Source organism: Brassica napus, chromosome A8, assembly GCF_020379485.1.
Source record: "Brassica napus cultivar Da-Ae chromosome A8, Da-Ae, whole genome shotgun sequence".
Taxonomy (NCBI): domain Eukaryota; kingdom Viridiplantae; phylum Streptophyta; class Magnoliopsida; order Brassicales; family Brassicaceae; genus Brassica; species Brassica napus.
Window position 1 is genome coordinate 11,136,458 of NC_063441.1, and position 21,128 is coordinate 11,157,585.

At 34.4% G+C, this 21,128-nt stretch overlaps 4 protein-coding genes across 6 annotated transcripts; all 4 read right to left on the reverse strand.

Annotated features, from left to right (window-relative positions):
- Positions 1–1,782: 1,782 nt before the first annotated feature.
- Positions 1,783–3,450, reverse strand: LOC106360839 (probable zinc transporter 12). 2 transcript variants are annotated; one of them, XM_013800508.3, is made up of 3 exons: positions 2,713–3,450; positions 2,441–2,590; positions 1,783–2,362 (listed from the first exon to the last, which is right to left on the reverse strand). In XM_013800508.3, exons 1-3 carry the CDS (start codon positions 3,238–3,240, stop codon positions 2,102–2,104), a joined length of 939 nt encoding a protein of 312 aa, XP_013655962.1. In that variant the 5' UTR covers positions 3,241–3,450; the 3' UTR covers positions 1,783–2,101. The 2 variants fall into 2 exon arrangements, with proteins under 2 accessions (XP_013655962.1, XP_048594662.1); XM_048738705.1 differs by having other exon boundaries at positions 1,783–2,590.
- A 3,032-nt stretch (positions 3,451–6,482) lies between these two features.
- LOC106360842 (homeobox-leucine zipper protein HDG4) lies at positions 6,483–10,394 on the reverse strand. Its single transcript, XM_013800512.3, has 10 exons — positions 9,813–10,394; positions 9,567–9,721; positions 9,373–9,490; positions 9,094–9,255; positions 8,646–9,014; positions 8,194–8,292; positions 7,725–8,115; positions 7,404–7,648; positions 7,232–7,327; positions 6,483–7,156 (listed from the first exon to the last, which is right to left on the reverse strand). Exons 1-10 carry the CDS (start codon positions 9,981–9,983, stop codon positions 6,758–6,760), a joined length of 2,205 nt encoding a protein of 734 aa, XP_013655966.2. The 5' UTR covers positions 9,984–10,394; the 3' UTR covers positions 6,483–6,757.
- An 840-nt stretch (positions 10,395–11,234) lies between these two features.
- Positions 11,235–13,685, reverse strand: LOC106360841 (homeobox-leucine zipper protein HDG4). The gene is made up of 6 exons (XM_048738706.1): positions 13,395–13,685; positions 12,943–13,041; positions 12,474–12,864; positions 12,153–12,397; positions 11,981–12,076; positions 11,235–11,905 (listed from the first exon to the last, which is right to left on the reverse strand). The coding sequence occupies exons 1-6, from the start codon at positions 13,683–13,685 to the stop codon at positions 11,366–11,368; spliced, it is 1,662 nt and encodes a 553-aa protein (XP_048594663.1). The 3' UTR covers positions 11,235–11,365.
- LOC125577324 (homeobox-leucine zipper protein HDG4-like) lies at positions 13,527–19,819 on the reverse strand. 2 transcript variants are annotated; one of them, XM_048738708.1, is made up of 5 exons: positions 19,291–19,813; positions 19,045–19,199; positions 18,851–18,968; positions 13,843–13,916; positions 13,527–13,763 (listed from the first exon to the last, which is right to left on the reverse strand). In XM_048738708.1, the coding sequence occupies exons 1-5, from the start codon at positions 19,459–19,461 to the stop codon at positions 13,733–13,735; spliced, it is 549 nt and encodes a 182-aa protein (XP_048594665.1). In that variant the 5' UTR covers positions 19,462–19,813; the 3' UTR covers positions 13,527–13,732. The 2 variants fall into 2 exon arrangements, with proteins under 2 accessions (XP_048594665.1, XP_048594664.1); XM_048738707.1 differs by lacking the exons at positions 13,527–13,763; positions 13,843–13,916 and adding an exon at positions 18,443–18,733 and having other exon boundaries at positions 19,291–19,819.
- Between the last annotated feature and the right edge of the window lie 1,309 nt (positions 19,820–21,128).

A 21,128-nucleotide genomic window follows, 5' to 3' on the forward strand; every position in this document is an offset into this window, starting at 1 on the left:
TTTCAGCACGAATACCGTTAATGATGAGCACAGCATAAAAACTTAAATCAAATTTTAATGAATAAAATGATGATATACATTTTTGTTACTATACACATTAACTTTTATCCATATGTTTAAGTGATAGAAAATCAACAATACCATATCAAACTCTTTAGGAGAACTAGAAAATATTCATTCTCTTTGTTTTAGTTGAATCAAATTTTAATGAATAAAATGCTGATATACATTTTTGTTACTATACACATTAACTGTTATCCATATGTTGAAGTGATAGAAAATCAACAATACCATATATCAAACTCGTTAGGAGAACTAGAAAATAGTACCACATCTTAGTTTTAGATGAGATACTCAACTAAAACAATGAGAATGAATATTTTTCTTAGTGTTTGTTAAAAATATTTAATTTTGATTAAATGTAGGTCTAGACATTCGACTCCCCTGGTCGGTTTCTATCGGGTAACATTTAGACCTAGTTAGCTACTTGAATATTTGTGATTAAGGTTTGGGTCGGTTCATGTCTACAACTAAAATACATATAATTTTTGGATAAGTAATGGATTTGGATCGGTTAAGGTATTTGGGACCCAAAAAAGACCTCTAGTTAGCTACTTGAATATTTTTGATTAAGGTTTGGGTCGGTTCATGTCTACAACTAAAATACATATAATTTTTGGATAAGTAATGGATTTGGATCGGTTAAGGTATTTGGGACCCAAAAAAAACCTAAAATACCTCAAATTGTACCTAAAGATCCCAAAAATACTCAAAAACCCCCAAAGTATCCAAAAATACTTAGAATTTTCCCATAATCTTACCTGGAGATTTCTTGGAAATATCTGAAGATGGTTGTTGGCTTACCTTTGGTTCTGTCTGATCATCAAGATGTTTTTGAGTGTGTTAAGATGCAATGCCAATGACTCTCTGATGGTTCTTTCTTGCTCTTTGTTTTGTAGCTTAATGCTTAGCTACTGTATGTAATTCATATGTTTGCCGTTGATAATTCCAGTTTATATATGTTGTGGAATAATCTCAATTTGTCAGCTTAATACTTTTATGCCGTTGATAGTGGGTAGGTTCCTTTACTTTAGCTATCGTTTTTAACCTGGAAGTTAATATGATCATGAATTGTTTTAGGTCTTTTTCTTTACTATATTGTTTTAAACCTGAACTTGCAAGTAAGCATGTGTTGCTTGATTACTCTTGCATGTACAAGGAGCATCCCTGACCTTTTCAACTTGATGCCCCTTTGATATATTTGTTATATAGTTGTGCCTTAATGGTAGGATATGGTATACTAATACTAACACAGGATGTAGAAGCTAGCAAAGGAGCTAACAATTAAATTTAACTATTATTAATTAATATTTATATATAAAATTTAAGTTAATTTTTATTTATGATTTATAAAAAAAAGTTCATGTTTTTTAATCAAATTTAAAAATTGATGATTTAATTAACATTTTTTGTGATTATATTTGCGGGTTTCATTTGGTCTAAAGTATATCGAGGTCACTAATATAAAAACTACAAAATGGTTCAGAATAATATGTTATTAAATTCAAAAAATAGGTCGGTGAATTAAACCATTATCTTCTTTATACAAACAAGACTGAATTTTGTGTTACCAAAAAAAAAAACAAGACTGGATTTTTGGCAAGTGGTGCTGCCACATCAACAATCTATTACGACCAATCGAACAAAACTATGTAACTTCATTAAAAATTCCATGTCACATCTTAAATCTACACTATGAGATTAAGCAATATGATACTTCTCGAGCCAAGCCGGCTTACAAGGAATCCTTGACCTATTTTCACTTGATGCCCCTTTGATATATTTGTTATACAGCTGTGCTTTAATGGTAGGGTTATTAATACTAACACAGGATGCAGAAGCTAGCAAAGGAGCTAAGAGTTGAACAAAATCAATCACTTTTCATAAAAAGAGATTAGAATTTACAATTTTATATTGAAATTAAGTAATATTGGTCGAATAAAACTTATTTTCTTTGGTTACATGGTTGAGAAAGAGACATAAGTGATAGAGTGGAGGAAGGATGAGGAGAGAGCCCGAATGGGTAATTTGAACCCCCACCCTACATCAACACGAGGAGGACAAAACCTAAAGCTTTTAACATGTGAAGAGTACTATGAGGTTTGAGGTTGTAACCAGTAACCCCAGCCATGAACAACAACATTCCGGCGGCTGCAGCGTGTAAGAAACCGGACACTATCATCGTGGTCTGGCCATTCTTGTAGTAAATCTCGGCGATTCCAATACCAATCCCGATTCCTACAGGTGCTGTGAGAGAAAAGACTATCACCATAGTTAAAGTTTTCTTCAATTCAAACTTTGCCTGCACACACAAACAAAAGAAAAAAAGGTATAAGAACATCATTATCACATTGGAGAGATTAAAACAAAGTAAGATTACCTCGGAGATGCAACCTCCAAGACTAATTCCTTGGAACAACTGATGGAAGGCAATTGCAGGTATAAGAGGCTTAATTGTGCTAAGATTTGGAGATGCTCCTAAAACTATTCCAATAATCACTGAGTGAACCACAAACCCTAATTCCAAGACCTAAACAATTAAAGAAAGAGAGCAGACCATATGTTAAAATCAAAAACGTTGTAATCAAGAATTTATTTAAACTAAAATAAATAAAAAGGTTTGGATATTTTTTTTTGGTGTGTCTAGACTACCTGAGTTACGAGCTTCTGTCTAATCTTATTGTGATCTTGTCGGGAAACAGTGTGTCCTTGTGAAGCACTATTATCAACATGATCATCATCACCGTTGTGATTTTCCGAGTGAGATATATTCATAAAAGCTGAAGCGAAGGACTTGGATTCAATCATGGTTAAGATGGCAGCAGCCCTGGCTACAACAACTCCCGTCATCGGGAAATCTCCGATGCAAGAACTTGTGAGGCTGGCTGTAGCATCAGGAAGAATGTAGATGACAGAGGCGAGTCCCATTACATAGGCACCGAATTGCCTAACGCATGCGTAGAAAAAACCATCTCCATCCAGGCCAAAGATGGGCAAACAAACACCAAAAACTCCGAAAATCAAAGTAGAGAAGATAGCCACGATCTTATACTTAAGATCCTTTTCTGAATTTACAGCAGCAGCAGCGGAGCAACCGCTGTCGTTTCCTTCCTCGGCCGCCGCGGAGACAGTAAGAACAAGTAGAGCAACCAAGTAGACAACAGTCAAGGGTTTGCCCATCTCTGTTTCCCCGTACGATGGAAGGTAGGCTTTGAGCTTTTTCTCTGACTTTATCTCTGTAACCGTGACGATGTCAAGAATTTTAGGGTTTCTCGTTCTCTGCTTCGCTTCTCCAACTCTCTGTATTTCTTCCTTCTTTATGGAAATTTTTCTTTTAGTTTCCTTTTTTTTTTTGAACAACTTTTTAGTTTCCTTAAACGACAAAACAAAAAGAGAAAATTAACTTTAGTACTATTTTTTTTTGTTTATTTTAACAACTACATTTATTTTATGTACATCTATCTATATTATTAAAGTTGAAGTACACATTGAGATTGTTTGGTAATATAGATAGTAGTTAAAAAAATAGTACTGTTTGGAAACATGGATAGTAGTAAGTTAGGAAAAATAATAATGGGCTTATGCTACTAAAAATTGGAAGCCTATTACATTATATTAAAAAAAAATGAGTCTATGTTATTTGATATATAATATATTCAAATCAAAATAATAATTTAAAATTGATTTATATTAAAAATTCATTCAAAAAATATATATATATATATATATATATATTCAAAATTTGATTTTTACTAACATATTTTCTAACAACTATTATAAAAATATTTTCAATATATATAAGAAAAATACAATACAAAACCCAATTTCAAACACCAACTTAAATTATGGTTTTTATATTTCACATTAAATTTTAAAATATAATATATGTGATTATTTATATGATTGTACGTATAAAATATTATTAATTATAAGAAACTTATTTGATGGTACGTATAAAATACGTTTAATTATATGATAACACATATTTTGTAACCTATGATGACACATATAGGATATATATGTAATAGTGATTAGGGGTGGGCGTTCGGGTTCATTTTCGAGTTTTTTTGGGATTTCGTGTTCAGTTTAGATCTTTGAGGATTTGGTTCGGATTTGGATAACCAATTTAAATAGGTTTGGTTTAAATATTTAGATAGAGAATTAATAATAATTTAAGTACTTTTGGAGTTTTGAGTATATCTTAACTATTTAAGATATTTATGTTTGATTATCTGTATATATTTCAAGCATTTAAGCGAACTTAAAAGTTTACATCATTTATATAAGTAATTTAAGCGAACTTAGAAGTTTACATCATATTTTCAAGCATTTAAGCGAACTTAAAAGTTTACATCATATATTTAAGTATTTACGTTTGATTATTTGTATATATTTACATCATATATATTCTGGATGTTTTTATATATATTAAATCTAAAAATAATTAATATATATAAGTATATAAATCTATTTTGGATACCCAAAATACTTCGGTTCGGATCGGATTAGATTTCAGTTCTTCAAATACCAAAATTTTGAATAATTCAGATATTTAATCAATTCCGGTTCAGATTTAGTTCTACTTATTCGGATTGGAATCTGTTCAATTCTTCGAATTCGAGTTTTTTGACCAACCTTAAATAGTGACATAAAAATCAAATAGCATCATATTTTTTTTTAAAAATGCACCCGCACGGGCTTGCGGGTCAAAATCTAGTTAAGGTTTAAGGGTGACAAATATTCCAAGTATAACCATAAGTTTATATGAATGACATCTCTTATATATTAATTGAGAAACATTACAACAATTTTTTAGCTACGTATCATCACTAGAATGATTCTTAAAATTCTTAGAAAAATAGGTAGGTAAGTCCATCTAGATATATATAATAAGTTTATTTATTAAACTAACTATAAATTCATTATTAATGTTCTTTGTTACTCCTTCTGTTCCCGAAAGAAGGATTTTCTAGAGTATTCACGCATATTAAGAATATAATAAATATTTACAATTGAATTTATTATTTAGTTTACTATACATTTTCCAATAAATATCAACCAATAATATTCAACCAATTCGAATATTTTCAATTAATGTTTCTTAAAAGTATACAACTTTTCAGCATTAACTACTAAAACTACCTTAAAATTTTAGAAAATATATCATTTTGGAACAGAAAATAAATCTAGAAAATCCTACTTTCAGAAACAGAATTTCCTAATGTGGCTAAAATATATATGACAATTAATGATTTTGAATAATAAGATTTGATAAAAAAAATTATTGTATTTTCTATCATATTTATTTAATTTTAAACTATTAAAATAAATTAAACAACCACATTAACATATAATAAAAATTTAGATTTTTCTGTATATGTTATATTTTGAATTTTTAGAAATGACTATAAATTACTAAAAAGGTCAAAAATTTCACATTCAAATTTTGTGATCCATGGTTTAAAATTTTTGTTATGACAAGATAAAAATGATTACAAAATCATATAAGTATATATATATATTTAAATTAAAGTATATATCATATAAAATTCATAAATATTTTAATTTCAAAATTTACTTTGAACAATTTTTTTTGATAAAAGTTTTGAACAAACATTGACAACTTAATTAGTTTTTTAAATTACAAATTACTAAAACTATTAATCTCACAATAAAAATTTTGTTATCAGTAATTTAAAGTTTTTGCTATAAAAATAAAAAATGAAAAAAAAATCATACGAGTAGAAAACATCATTTAATAGACATTAATATTAAAAATATATTATATATATATGTTAATATCATTTAAATTTAATTATATATCATATCAAATAGAAAAAAATATTGTTTGGACTAATAAAACTTATGTATATGTTCGCACCAATTTAATTATATATGTAATATTTACTGATTTTTTAATTATTCAATATATATTTATTATTTCATAATATGTAAAAAACATATAATACATAAAATAATTTATATATATAATATTTATTCCGCGCAAGGTACAAATCTAACTTAGTTTCATAGTATTTGAGAGGTATACGGTGATATCATAATAAAACGGGAAAATTATATTTGGATTTGAAATCAGATCCATAAGTAAGTTTTATGGATCAAATAATAAACCATTTTTGTTCCATAATTGGAAGTTTTATACATTTTTTTTTTGACAATAATATCAACATGTTCACTTGTTACTTTTTCTTGACCACATTTCAGTTCGTCTGGACATCATCATAATCAGGGAAGCGTAGTTAACGGCCAGAAAACTCGCACGATTAAATTTATGTGAACAACTTAGACGGATTCATTTATATTTAATAAATACTTGAATTTTGAACGTATTTATTTCTTTTAGTACAAGGTTTAGTATATAAGACTGCATTTTCAAAAGATTCAACATGAAACACCATAAAGAGATTTAATAAAACTAGCATTAAAGTTGCAAAATAATAAAACCAATTACATCCAACTTTTTGGTTTATCCAAATCGGAAGTCAATTTCGAACCAGTCACGCATGTACCAAACCGGATAAAGCCCGGTTCACAAAAATACAATCATGCCTTGGTGCGTTCTTGACTTCCCCAAAAAATTTAGTGTTTAGCCCTTCTCATGGGATGGGATCTACAAAACAAACCTAATCCGTTTAAGCTGCGTTTTAATTACCAAAATACCCTAAAAATCTTTCTCTTAGTTGCTTATTTCTTGTTTAAAGCTCGACGGAATCTCCGGCAGCAGAGGACTTCCGAGAGCGGAGGAGATACGGTAGACAGTTGAGCAAATACGGTTGTTGATAACTGTAGTGGAAAGGTTGAGTGTTGCTGTGGTGGCGTTGCTCACCAAGACCTGTATCGCAACGGTGAGCAAACACGAATCCAAATTGACGGAAATGCCCTCAACGACATGGGGTTGATTCACAGGAACAACAGAGAACCCTAAGGGCAAAAGAGGAATTCTAGAAGGATCCTCGCCGCTCATAGCGAGCTGAACAGCGTTGGCGTGGACGGTGGAGTAAACCACGAGACTGCCGGAGTTATCAGTGCATGTTTCTTGAAGCATCCACTCTACATTATTTGAACTACTAGCCCCCTGTAATGATTAATATTATTAGAGAGATATATATACAGATGTTTTCGAATAATTATTAGAAAAAAAAACACTAACATGGAAGTGAAGAAGCGAAATGCAGTTTCCAGGATGTGATCCATTTTCGATATGAGCTACTTCTTGAAACGGGTTCTCATTGAACATCTCCTCCATCTTCATTAAGAAACATAGTTTCAGAATCTTGGGACACAAGAAACAATCGAAGAAGGTTTTGGTTTTGAATCTTTACCTGAGAGCGACCATGATCGTGGCGCAGAAAATCAAAGACTTGATGATGAGAATAAGGAAGCAACGTGGTGGAGACGCCACATAGAACAACACCACCACAAACTTTCCTGGTTGTGATTCTCACCGTCTCTTTTGGTGATTCAGACAGTGCTTGTCCGTACGAATTGCTTATGGTCAGACAGTAAGTTCTCACCATACTCTGTGACAGCTTCATCAACTTCCTCTTTGCTTCTACAGACGGTATCACTGAAGGAGAAATTATGAACTTTTTAATCGTATTGATTGTGTAAGTTTTAGGTTTACTTGTGGAACAAGTTAATACCTCCAAGGTCAGTGATGTTTGTAGCCATGAGACTAGGCATCCTCTCACACTGTCTCCGCAACACAGCTAGCCATCTTTCAGCACCAAAGGCTGCACCGCTCTCTACATACTCTCTAACCATCTCGTGGTGCACGTGCTTCTCCTCCACTTCCACGTGCTCAACCCACGTGATCTGAGAGTATCCGTTAGACATGTCCTGAATGATGAAACCAGAAGGCATTCTCCGGTACTGATCAGTAGTAGTAATACCCGAAGCCGGTTTGATCAAACCGTCAACCGGGAAATCTACAATCATCCATTTTCCAGCTTCTGCGTTTTGCTTCACATACCGTAGAAAGTAAATTTCTCTTGTTGGTACTAATGGAGATGGCACTTGTAACTCTGCATACATCTATTTGAAAACAAAACAAAAAGTTCTATTATTACAAGAACACGAATTGATTTGATGACTCTTCTATATGTTACTCACCAGAAGAAGAGACCCACTTGCTCCAGAAACTCCCGAAGAAATGATCTGAATTGTTTTGGCTCTTGACACTATCGAGCAAAACATCTCCGACCATTTATCCTTTCAAGCAAATTTTAAATACCATAGAATAGCATTAAACACACATTTTTATCCAAAATAGCAAAAATTCATCAAATAGCATTAATTAAAAATTAAAAAGACATTTTATATTTGGGTTTTAGTTTAGCTATTAGTGATTAAGGTTTAGACTTTAGTATTTAGGAGATGGGGTTAGAGTAAGAGATAAAGGTTTGGAGTAATTTAATTATTTTACTCTTTATTTAATGTTATTTTAGAAATTTTAATGCTATTTGTCAAGTTTGTTTTTTCTACTACCTAAGTCATTTGTCCTAATGTTAACTGTAAGTATTCAAACTGTAAGTCAAGAAACACGTTCGACTTGTTTTACTTACAGCATCAAGAAATGCGTTGACAAGAGTTATACTGTTCATGATGACGACTGTGTTAGCTCTTGAAGCTTCTCTGCGAAAATGATTATCATCCACTGAAGGCCATTGGAACATCTTCTTGTACACGTCCTCATTAAGAGAGATTATCTCGTTGTCTGACCCCTTCTTGTTCCACAGCGGCTCATTTGTGGCACACATCTTCGCTAACTCTTGAACGCAAGAAACCGCAAGATCCATTGCAACCGCCTTATCTTCTTTCGCAATTAACAAGTTGTTGGTTATGTTATCCTTCATGTCTGGAAAAAGACAGGCTGTTTCTGGTGGAGGAAGACAAGGATTCATCAATGAGGCAATGCTGTGTAATCGATCAAGCTGCATATCATGTAATAGCCGTTTGTTTGAATTAATTAGTTAGACAAACATCAACAGCTGATATTGATTGATTCGTTACCTCTTGGCGGAGGCGATAGTTTTCGAGGTGGAGTTTGTCTCTAGAGCCGCCACAAGATGAGCAGGAGAGGCGTTGTAGATCGAACTGAAGCTTCCGGTTCTCTGTCTTAAGAGTCTCGTTCTCTGCTTTTAGCATCTTATTATCGCTTCTGTCTTGTTCTATCTGTTAATCTCATTATGGTTTTGAGCCAAAGAAAACCGAATTTAAACCGGTTTGTTTAGTATAACTAACCGGTTTGTTACAAAGTCTTATCCAAAGCAATTTAAAAAAAAAGAGTACCTTTATTTGGTTACGTCGATTTTGAAACCAAAACTTGACTTGTAGAGGCGTGAGACCAAGTTCTTCACTTAATCTGGTTTTGTCATCGTCATTCGGATGAGGATTTACTTTGAAGAATCTACAATAAACACCAATTAATTAACACTAATCATCATTATTCAACAAATTTTTTTTTTTAAAAGGCAATGACGTACGCTTCCATTTCTTGAATCTGATGAGTACTGTGTCTGTGTAAGCGTTTCTTCTTAACCGGAGGAAGCTGTTGTTCGATTGCGCTATCCTCAACCGGGTTATTACCCGACCAAGCTGACCCGTTTTCAGTCATGCTCATCATCCCATACTCTTCCTTCTAAAAAAAACCCCAAAATTAATGATAAGCTTTTTAAGATGCAAAAAATGATAAAATTGGAGAAATTAGGGTTTAGGAAGAGAAAACAAACCGGGATAACGTAGGAGAAGTTAGGGTTTAGGAAGGTGCTAAGTTTGAAATCAGGGTTTTGGACTGTTCCTGTCGGAGATGAAGACGCCGAACCGAAAATGTTGTCGGAGTAATTAGTAACCATGTGTCCTCCTTCTTTGCCTGATTTCGCCACTTGATGATCTTCGTACATTTTTTTTTTGTTTCCTTGGAGGAATTAACAAAAGAAACTGAAGATTCAGTGAGTGTTTAAAGAGAAGAATAAGAGGTATATATTTATTTTATTCTTTTTGTTTGTTTTGTTCCTCTTAACGGCGGTGATGGTGCTTACCGCCGTTACTTGTACCAGGAAGAGCAAACGGCGTCAGTTTCTGTTTAACGGCGAGAAGGCAGAGAGGCTTGTCCACCACTCTTGCTTTCCCTCGAAGCAAGCAGAGAGTCAAATCAAATCTTTTGGCAGTAGAAAGTAGCCACAAACGTCAAAACTTTGGGTTCTCTCAGTCAAACTTTCTTCCATATGCGCTTTTCTACTGCGTGTAATGCAACCTCGTTATCCGAATTCAAATACCCATTTTATTTTCCAAATACGTTAATGTTTTTTTTTAGAAAAATCCCCTATATATTATTTGAGAAACATTACAACATTTTTTGTAACCACATGTCATCACTAGAATGATTCTTAGAATCTTTAGAGAAATAAGTTGGTCCATCTAAATATATAATAAGATTTTTAATAAACTAACCATAAATACATTATTAATGTGATGCATTACTTCCTTAAATAAAATTACGGAATTGCCTAATGTGGCTAAAGTATATATATGACAATTAATTATTTTGAATAATAAAGATTTGATAAAAATAAGTGTGTCTTATATTATATTTGTTTAATTTTAAACTATTAAAATAAATTAAACAACCATAGTAACCATATAATAAAAATTAAAAATTTTCTTTATATGTTATATTTTGAATTTTTAAAAACGAATATAAATTACTAAAACTGTTAAAAGTTTCATATTCAAATTTTGTGATCCATGGTTTAAATTTTCTGTTATGACATGATACAAATAATTAAAAAATTATATAAGTTGAAAGTCTCATTTAATAAGTATTAAAATAAAAGATATAAGAATATATATATATATATATATATATATTAATCCCACAATGATAATTTTGTTATCAGTAATTTAATTTTTTTTTGCTATAACAGATACAAACGATAAAAAATATATGAGCAAAATGCATTATTTAATAAATATTAATATTAAAATATATTATATATATGTTACTATAATTTAAATTTAATTATATAATATATCAAATAAAAAAATATTGTTTGGATTAATAAAATTTATTTATATGTTCTTACCAATTTAATTATATAAGTAATAGTTACTGATTTTTTAATTATTCAATATATATTTATTATTTCATAATATGTTAGAAATATATAATATATAAAATAGTTTATATATATAATGTTCATCCCGTGCAAGGCGCGGGTCTTAACCTAGTACGCTAATATATCTCTTGTAACAAAAACTCAACATCACAAAATCTTATGTTTCTTTAGTTTTGTACTTTTTGTTGATCTGATATGTTGTTGTTTTGATACGTCATTTTTCCTTTGTCTAAACAGAAAGATCCCAGGCGACGTGAAGTTAGCGCGGTGGTGAGTGGGGGTTGGGCTGCGCCGCCGTCGTTCGGTGTGGCGCGGAAATTAGGGTTTCCTGACCTAGGTTTTGGGTGTGGGCTGAAGGTCCAGTTTGTTTGGGGCTGAAGGCCTTTCGTTCTGGATTTAGTTGGGCCGTTGATAACTGTAGTGGAAAGGTTGAGTGTTGCTGTGGTGGCGTTGCTCACCAAGACCTGTATCGCAACGGTGAGCAAACACGAATCCAAATTGACGGAAATGCCCTCAACGACATGGGGTTGATTCACAGGAACAACAGAGAACCCTAAGGGCAAAAGAGGAATTCTAGAAGGATCCTCGCCGCTCATAGCGAGCTGAACAGCGTTGGCGTGGACGGTGGAGTAAACCACGAGACTGCCGGAGTTATCAGTGCATGTTTCTTGAAGCATCCACTCTACATTATTTGAACTACTAGCCCCCTGTAATGATTAATATTATTAGAGAGATATATATACAGATGTTTTCGAATAATTATTAGAAAAAAAAACACTAACATGGAAGTGAAGAAGCGAAATGCAGTTTCCAGGATGTGATCCATTTTCGATATGAGCTACTTCTTGAAACGGGTTCTCATTGAACATCTCCTCCATCTTCATTAAGAAACATAGTTTCAGAATCTTGGGACACAAGAAACAATCGAAGAAGGTTTTGGTTTTGAATCTTTACCTGAGAGCGACCATGATCGTGGCGCAGAAAATCAAAGACTTGATGATGAGAATAAGGAAGCAACGTGGTGGAGACGCCACATAGAACAACACCACCACAAACTTTCCTGGTTGTGATTCTCACCGTCTCTTTTGGTGATTCAGACAGTGCTTGTCCGTACGAATTGCTTATGGTCAGACAGTAAGTTCTCACCATACTCTGTGACAGCTTCATCAACTTCCTCTTTGCTTCTACAGACGGTATCACTGAAGGAGAAATTATGAACTTTTTAATCGTATTGATTGTGTAAGTTTTAGGTTTACTTGTGGAACAAGTTAATACCTCCAAGGTCAGTGATGTTTGTAGCCATGAGACTAGGCATCCTCTCACACTGTCTCCGCAACACAGCTAGCCATCTTTCAGCACCAAAGGCTGCACCGCTCTCTACATACTCTCTAACCATCTCGTGGTGCACGTGCTTCTCCTCCACTTCCACGTGCTCAACCCACGTGATCTGAGAGTATCCGTTAGACATGTCCTGAATGATGAAACCAGAAGGCATTCTCCGGTACTGATCAGTAGTAGTAATACCCGAAGCCGGTTTGATCAAACCGTCAACCGGGAAATCTACAATCATCCATTTTCCAGCTTCTGCGTTTTGCTTCACATACCGTAGAAAGTAAATTTCTCTTGTTGGTACTAATGGAGATGGCACTTGTAACTCTGCATACATCTATTTGAAAACAAAACAAAAAGTTCTATTATTACAAGAACACGAATTGATTTGATGACTCTTCTATATGTTACTCACCAGAAGAAGAGACCCACTTGCTCCAGAAACTCCCGAAGAAATGATCTGAATTGTTTTGGCTCTTGACACTATCGAGCAAAACATCTCCGACCATTTATCCTTTCAAGCAAATTTTAAATACCATAGAATAGCATTAAACACACATTTTTATCCAAAATAGCAAAAATTCATCAAATAGCATTAATTAAAAATTAAAAAGACATTTTATATTTGGGTTTTAGTTTAGCTATTAGTGATTAAGGTTTAGACTTTAGTATTTAGGAGATGGGGTTAGAGTAAGAGATAAAGGTTTGGAGTAATTTAATTATTTTACTCTTTATTTAATGTTATTTTAGAAATTTTAATGCTATTTGTCAAGTTTGTTTTTTCTACTACCTAAGTCATTTGTCCTAATGTTAACTGTAAGTATTCAAACTGTAAGTCAAGAAACACGTTCGACTTGTTTTACTTACAGCATCAAGAAATGCGTTGACAAGAGTTATACTGTTCATGATGACGACTGTGTTAGCTCTTGAAGCTTCTCTGCGAAAATGATTATCATCCACTGAAGGCCATTGGAACATCTTCTTGTACACGTCCTCATTAAGAGAGATTATCTCGTTGTCTGACCCCTTCTTGTTCCACAGCGGCTCATTTGTGGCACACATCTTCGCTAACTCTTGAACGCAAGAAACCGCAAGATCCATTGCAACCGCCTTATCTTCTTTCGCAATTAACAAGTTGTTGGTTATGTTATCCTTCATGTCTGGAAAAAGACAGGCTGTTTCTGGTGGAGGAAGACAAGGATTCATCAATGAGGCAATGCTGTGTAATCGATCAAGCTGCATATCATGTAATAGCCGTTTGTTTGAATTAATTAGTTAGACAAACATCAACAGCTGATATTGATTGATTCGTTACCTCTTGGCGGAGGCGATAGTTTTCGAGGTGGAGTTTGTCTCTAGAGCCGCCACAAGATGAGCAGGATGTTGAACCTAAGCTTGTAGTTAGTTAACTTGAGATAGAAGTTATCCTAATGAGATTAGGATTTAGTAAAGATTGAGAGTTATCTTTAAGATATGTTTCCTAATGAGTTTAGGAACTTAGGTTTTATATATAAAGGATATGCAAGAGTGTTGCATAACTTGTGGGTTGAGTGCTTTAGTTTTTGAAGATTGTTTCTAAAGCCTTGAGTTATTAATAAAGAGTTTGAGTTTGAGTTCTTGGTTGTTGAGCTACAATCATAAGTCTTGATTTCAATACGTGGTATCAGAGCTTAAATATTGAAATCAGAAACACATAGAGAAAGAAGGAAACGATGAGTGATCTAACGATTACTACTACTACGAAACCGAAGGAGAGTAACTCTTCAACGATTCAATGTCCAATGCTTACAGCTACAAATTATACGGTCTGGAGCATGAGAATGAAGGTGACCCTAAAGGTACATAAAGCTTGGGATACTATTGAGCCAGGAGAAGGTGAAGCAAGTAAAAACGATTTGGCCAGGGCTCTGTTATTCCAATCTATACCTGAAGCTCTAGTCTTACAAGTCGGCAACTTAGAGACATCTAAAGAAGTGTGGGAAGCTATAAAAGCAAGACATGTGGGAGCTGATAGAGTTAGGGAAGCTCGTTTACAAACTTTGATGGATGAATTCAGTCGGATGAAGATGAAAGAAACAGATACTATAGATGATTTCTCAGGCAAACTTGCAGAGATATCGTCTAAATCATCAGCTTTGGGAGAAGATATTGAAGAATCTAAGCTTGTAAAGAAATTCTTGAGCAGTCTTTCTCGTGCAAAATACATTCATATTATTGCTGCACTTGAACAGGTTCTTGATCTAAACACAACAACTTTTGAGGATATTGTTGGACGGCTAAAAGCCTATGAAGAACGAATTCAAGTTGAAGAACAGCAGGAGGATCATGGGAAACTTATGTATGCTAATATGGATTCTCAAGCGCAACAAGAAAGCTATGGTAGAGGAAATTCTCAAGCTGGTACTGAAAGTTATGGTAGAGGAAGAGGTCGAAGAGGTCGATCTGGATACAGAGGAAGAGGACGCAGCAACGGGGCCACACAAACCCAACGCAATTGGACTCAAGGAAGAGATGCGTCTAGGATTGTTTGCTACCGGTGTGACAAAACTGGTCACTATGTGTATGACTGTCCTGAGCTGAAACTTAAGCTTCAAGAAACGCATGAGAATGAGAATGACAGTACGCATGAAGCAGAGGAGTTAATGATGAATGAAGTAGTGTATCTTAATGAAGAAAAGGTGATGCCTATTAAGTTCGAAACCGCAAACGGAGATAATGTCTGGTACCTTGATAATGGAGCCAGTAATCATATGACTGGGAACAGAGATTATTTTTCTAAACTTGATGAGAAGATAACAGGGAAGGTCAGGTTCGGGGATGATTCCCGTATAGATATTAAAGGAAAAGGATCAATATTTTTCATAAGTAAAGATGGAAGAAGAAAGATCTTGACAGATGTGTATTACATTCCAGAGTTACGAAGCAATATCATTAGTCTCGGTCAGGCAACTGAGTCTGGTTGCGACATTAGAATGAGGGATGATTATCTGATACTATACGATCGTGATGGTAACTTACTGGTCAAGGCAAACAGATCTAAGAATCGTCTGTATAAAGTAACCATGGAAGTCGAAAGTGTGAAGTGCTTGCAGCTTGTAAGTGCTGGTGATTCTGTTACTTGGCATGCAAGACTTGGACATGTTGCGTTTGATACTATGAAGTCTATGATGAATAAAGAGATGGTATCTGGCATACCTAACATCGCGGTTGATAAAGAAACTTGCTCATCGTGCTTATTAGGAAAACAAGTGAGACAAAGCTTTCCAAAGGCAACGATGTACCGTGCTGATTATGTTTTGGAGCTTATTCATGGGGATCTTTGCGGGCCTATATCACCAACCACAGCGGCTGGTAACAGGTATATATTCGTGTTGATTGATGATCATACACGATACATGTGGTCTATTCTTCTGAGAGAGAAGAGCGAGGCATTTGAGAAATTTAAGAAGTTTAAAAGAATGGTTGAGCAAGAGACAGGAAAGTTTATTAAAACACTTCGAACTGATAGAGGTGGTGAGTTTACTTCTAAAGAGTTCCAAGCGTTCTGTGATGATCATGGAGTAAGAAGACATCTAACTGCACCATACTCACCGCAGCAAAACGGTGTTGTGGAAAGACGGAATCGAACACTCATGGAAATGACCAGGAGTATTATGAAGCATATGAGTATTCCAAACTGGTTGTGGGGGGAAGCAGTACGACACTCTACGTATCTCATCAACCGTGTGGGAACAAGGACACTAAAACAGCAGACACCATATGAGATGCTTAAAGGAAAGAAGCCAAACGTTGAGCACTTACGGGTTTTTGGCTGCGTATGTCATGCTAAAAAGGAGACACCACATCTCAAGAAATTAGATGACAGATCACAACTTCTTGTTCACTTAGGCATTGAACCAGGGTCCAAGGCATATCGTCTCTACGATCCAGCAAGTCGAAGAATTATAGTAAGTAGAGACGTCGTCTTTGAAGAAAGCAAACATTGGAAGTGGAATCCTACTGAGAAAGAGATAGGTGAACCAGGGATGATCACCATCACTCTCCCTAATATCAAGGATACCAAGCAAAGTGGTGTTTCACTAGAGATCAAAGACAATGAAGAAGGTGATGAAATTGTTGATGTTGATAGCGAGACAGAGTGCAACACTGATACAGAAGCAGAACCTGTACTGAGACGTTCAGCGAGGGAAAGCAAGAGACCTGGTTATTTGGATGATTACGTCATGCTAGCAGAAGAACTTGAGACAGAACGTATTCTTCTTATGATTAATGAAGAACCATGGGATTGGAGTGAGGCAAAAGATATGAAAGTTTGGAGAAACGCTTGTGAAGAGGAGATTGAGTCTATAAAGAAAAACAGAACATGGACGTTGGTTGATTTACCGGCTGGGAGCAAAGCAATAGGATTAAAGTGGGTGTTCAAGTTGAAACGCATCGCTGATGGTAGTATAAACAAGCACAAAGCTAGGCTTGTCGCAAAAGGGTATGTGCAGCGTGAGGGAATTGATTATGAGGAGGTATTTGCGCCCGTAGCAAGGCTGGAGACTGTGCGTGTATTACTGGCACTAGCAGCATCAAGACATTGGGAAATTCACCACCTCGATGTAAAGACTGCCTTTCTCCACGGTGAGCTTAAGGAGGAAGTATTCGTAATGCAACCTGAGGGCTTTAAGATAAAAGGTAAAGAGGGTAAAGTATACAAACTTCACAAAGCTCTATATGGTCTAAAACAAGCACCAAGAGCTTGGAATATCAAGCTGAATCAGATTCTCAAGGAGCTTGGTTTTAATAAGTGCTCAAAGGAGCCATCTCTGTTTAAAAGAAGAACGAACAGGTCCTGTCTTCTTGTAGCAGTTTATGTTGATGATTTACTCATCACTGGATCAAGACTCGACGACATACAGGAGTTTAAGAGAGAGATGTCGGCAAAATTCGAGATGAGTGATCTCGGGCTTCTTCATTACTATCTTGGTATCGAAGTAACTCAAACAAGAGATGGAGTGATCTTGAAACAGGAAAGATATGCGTGTAAGATACTAGAGGAAGCGGGAATGGGTGAGTGTAATCCTGTTCATATACCAATGGACGCTGGGTTAAAGTTATCCAGAGCACCACATGAAGAAACAATCAACGAGAGAGAGTTCAGAAGAAATATTGGATGCTTGAGGTATTTGATTCATACAAGGCCGGATCTAGCATACTGTGTTGGGGTCTTAAGTCGTTATATGCATGATCCAAGGGCGTCACATGGAGCTGCGTTGAAACAAGTCCTACGCTACCTTAAAGGATCATGCTCACTCGGTCTCTACTATAAGACTAATGAAGGAAAAAAGCTTGTAGGTTACAGCGACAGTAGCTACAACGTTGATCAAGATGATGGGAAGAGTACAACAGGACATATTTTCTACCTCAACAACTGTCCTGTTACTTGGTGCTCACAAAAGCAAGAAATTGTTGCTCTATCTAGTTGCGAGGCAGAGTTTATGGCAGCCACAGAGACAGCTAAACAAGCTATATGGTTGCAGGAACTTCTTGGTGAGATCACAGAAGATGAGATCGAGAAAGTGATCATCCGCATTGATAATAAATCGGCTATAGCACTGACAAGAAATCCAGTGTTTCATGGACGCAGTAAACATATTCACAGGCGGTTCCATTTCATAAGAGAATGCGTCGAAGAAGGGCTTGTAGACGTTGAGCATGTAGCTGGGAATAAACAGAAGGCTGACATATTAACAAAACCACTTGGGAGAATCATGTTCAAAGAGATGAGAGATCTCATTGGAGTTCAAGAATTGAAAGATGAGAATTACAAGCTTAAGGGGAAGTATGTTGAACCTAAGCTTGTAGTTAGTTAACTTGAGATAGAAGTTATCCTAATGAGATTAGGATTTAGTAAAGATTGAGAGTTATCTTTAAGATATGTTTCCTAATGAGTTTAGGAACTTAGGTTTTATATATAAAGGATATGCAAGAGTGTTGCATAACTTGTGGGTTGAGTGCTTTAGTTTTTGAAGATTGTTTCTAAAGCCTTGAGTTATTAATAAAGAGTTTGAGTTTGAGTTCTTGGTTGTTGAGCTACAATCATAAGTCTTGATTTCAATACAGGAGAGGCGTTGTAGATCGAACTGAAGCTTCCGGTTCTCTGTCTTAAGAGTCTCGTTCTCTGCTTTTAGCATCTTATTATCGCTTCTGTCTTGTTCTATCTGTTAATCTCATTATGGTTTTGAGCCAAAGAAAACCGAATTTAAACCGGTTTGTTTAGTATAACTAACCGGTTTGTTACAAAGTCTTATCCAAAGCAATTTAAAAAAAAAGAGTACCTTTATTTGGTTACGTCGATTTTGAAACCAAAACTTGACTTGTAGAGGCGTGAGACCAAGTTCTTCACTTAATCTGGTTTTGTCATCGTCATTCGGATGAGGATTTACTTTGAAGAATCTACAATAAACACCAATTAATTAACACTAATCATCATTATTCAACAAATTTTTTTTTTTAAAAGGCAATGACGTACGCTTCCATTTCTTGAATCTGATGAGTACTGTGTCTGTGTAAGCGTTTCTTCTTAACCGGAGGAAGCTGTTGTTCGATTGCGCTATCCTCAACCGGGTTATTACCCGACCAAGCTGACCCGTTTTCAGTCATGCTCATCATCCCATACTCTTCCTTCTAAAAAAAACCCCAAAATTAATGATAAGCTTTTTAAGATGCAAAAAATGATAAAATTGGAGAAATTAGGGTTTAGGAAGAGAAAACAAACCGGGATAACGTAGGAGAAGTTAGGGTTTAGGAAGGTGCTAAGTTTGAAATCAGGGTTTTGGACTGTTCCTGTCGGAGATGAAGACGCCGAACCGAAAATGTTGTCGGAGTAATTAGTAACCATGTGTCCTCCTTCTTTGCCTGATTTCGCCACTTGATGATCTTCGTACATTTTTTTTTTGTTTCCTTGGAGGAATTAACAAAAGAAACTGAAGATTCAGTGAGTGTTTAAAGAGAAGAATAAGAGGTATATATTTATTTTATTCTTTTTGTTTGTTTTGTTCCTCTTAACGGCGGTGATGGTGCTTACCGCCGTTACTTGTACCAGGAAGAGCAAACGGCGTCAGTTTCTGTTTAACGGCGAGAAGGCAGAGAGGCTTGTCCACCACTCTTGCTTTCCCTCGAAGCAAGCAGAGAGTCAAATCAAATCTTTTGGCAGTAGAAAGTAGCCACAAACGTCAAAACTTTGGGTTCTCTCAGTCAAACTTTCTTCCATATGCGCTTTTCTACTGCGTGTAATGCAACCTCGTTATCCGAATTCAAATACCCATTTTATTTTCCAAATACGTTAATGTTTTTTTTAGAAAAATCCCCTATATATTATTTGAGAAACATTACAACATTTTTTGTAACCACATGTCATCACTAGAATGATTCTTAGAATCTTTAGAGAAATAAGTTGGTCCATCTAAATATATAATAAGATTTTTAATAAACTAACCATAAATACATTATTAATGTGATGCATTACTTCCTTAAATAAAATTACGGAATTGCCTAATGTGGCTAAAGTATATATATGACAATTAATTATTTTGAATAATAAAGATTTGATAAAAATAAGTGTGTCTTATATTATATTTGTTTAATTTTAAACTATTAAAATAAATTAAACAACCATAGTAACCATATAATAAAAATTAAAAATTTTCTTTATATGTTATATTTTGAATTTTTAAAAACGAATATAAATTACTAAAACTGTTAAAAGTTTCATATTCAAATTTTGTGATCCATGGTTTAAATTTTCTGTTATGACATGATACAAATAATTAAAAAATTATATAAGTTGAAAGTCTCATTTAATAAGTATTAAAATAAAAGATATAAGAATATATATATATATATATATATATATTAATCCCACAATGATAATTTTGTTATCAGTAATTTAATTTTTTTTGCTATAACAGATACAAACGATAAAAAATATATGAGCAAAATGCATTATTTAATAAATATTAATATTAAAATATATTATATATATGTTACTATAATTTAAATTTAATTATATAATATATCAAATAAAAAAATATTGTTTGGATTAATAAAATTTATTTATATGTTCTTACCAATTTAATTATATAAGTAATAGTTACTGATTTTTTAATTATTCAATATATATTTATTATTTCATAATATGTTAGAAATATATAATATATAAAATAGTTTATATATATAATGTTCATCCCGTGCAAGGCGCGGGTCTTAACCTAGTACGCTAATATATCTCTTGTAACAAAAACTCAACATCACAAAATCTTATGTTTCTTTAGTTTTGTACTTTTTGTTGATCTGATATGTTGTTGTTTTGATACGTCATTTTTCCTTTGTCTAAACAGAAAGATCCCAGGCGACGTGAAGTTAGCGCGGTGGTGAGTGGGGGTTGGGCTGCGCCGCCGTCGTTCGGTGTGGCGCGGAAATTAGGGTTTCCTGACCTAGGTTTTGGGTGTGGGCTGAAGGTCCAGTTTGTTTGGGGCTGAAGGCCTTTCGTTCTGGATTTAGTTGGGCCGGTCTGTTTTGGGCCATTTGTAGTTTGGTTCAGTTTGGGCTTTGTCC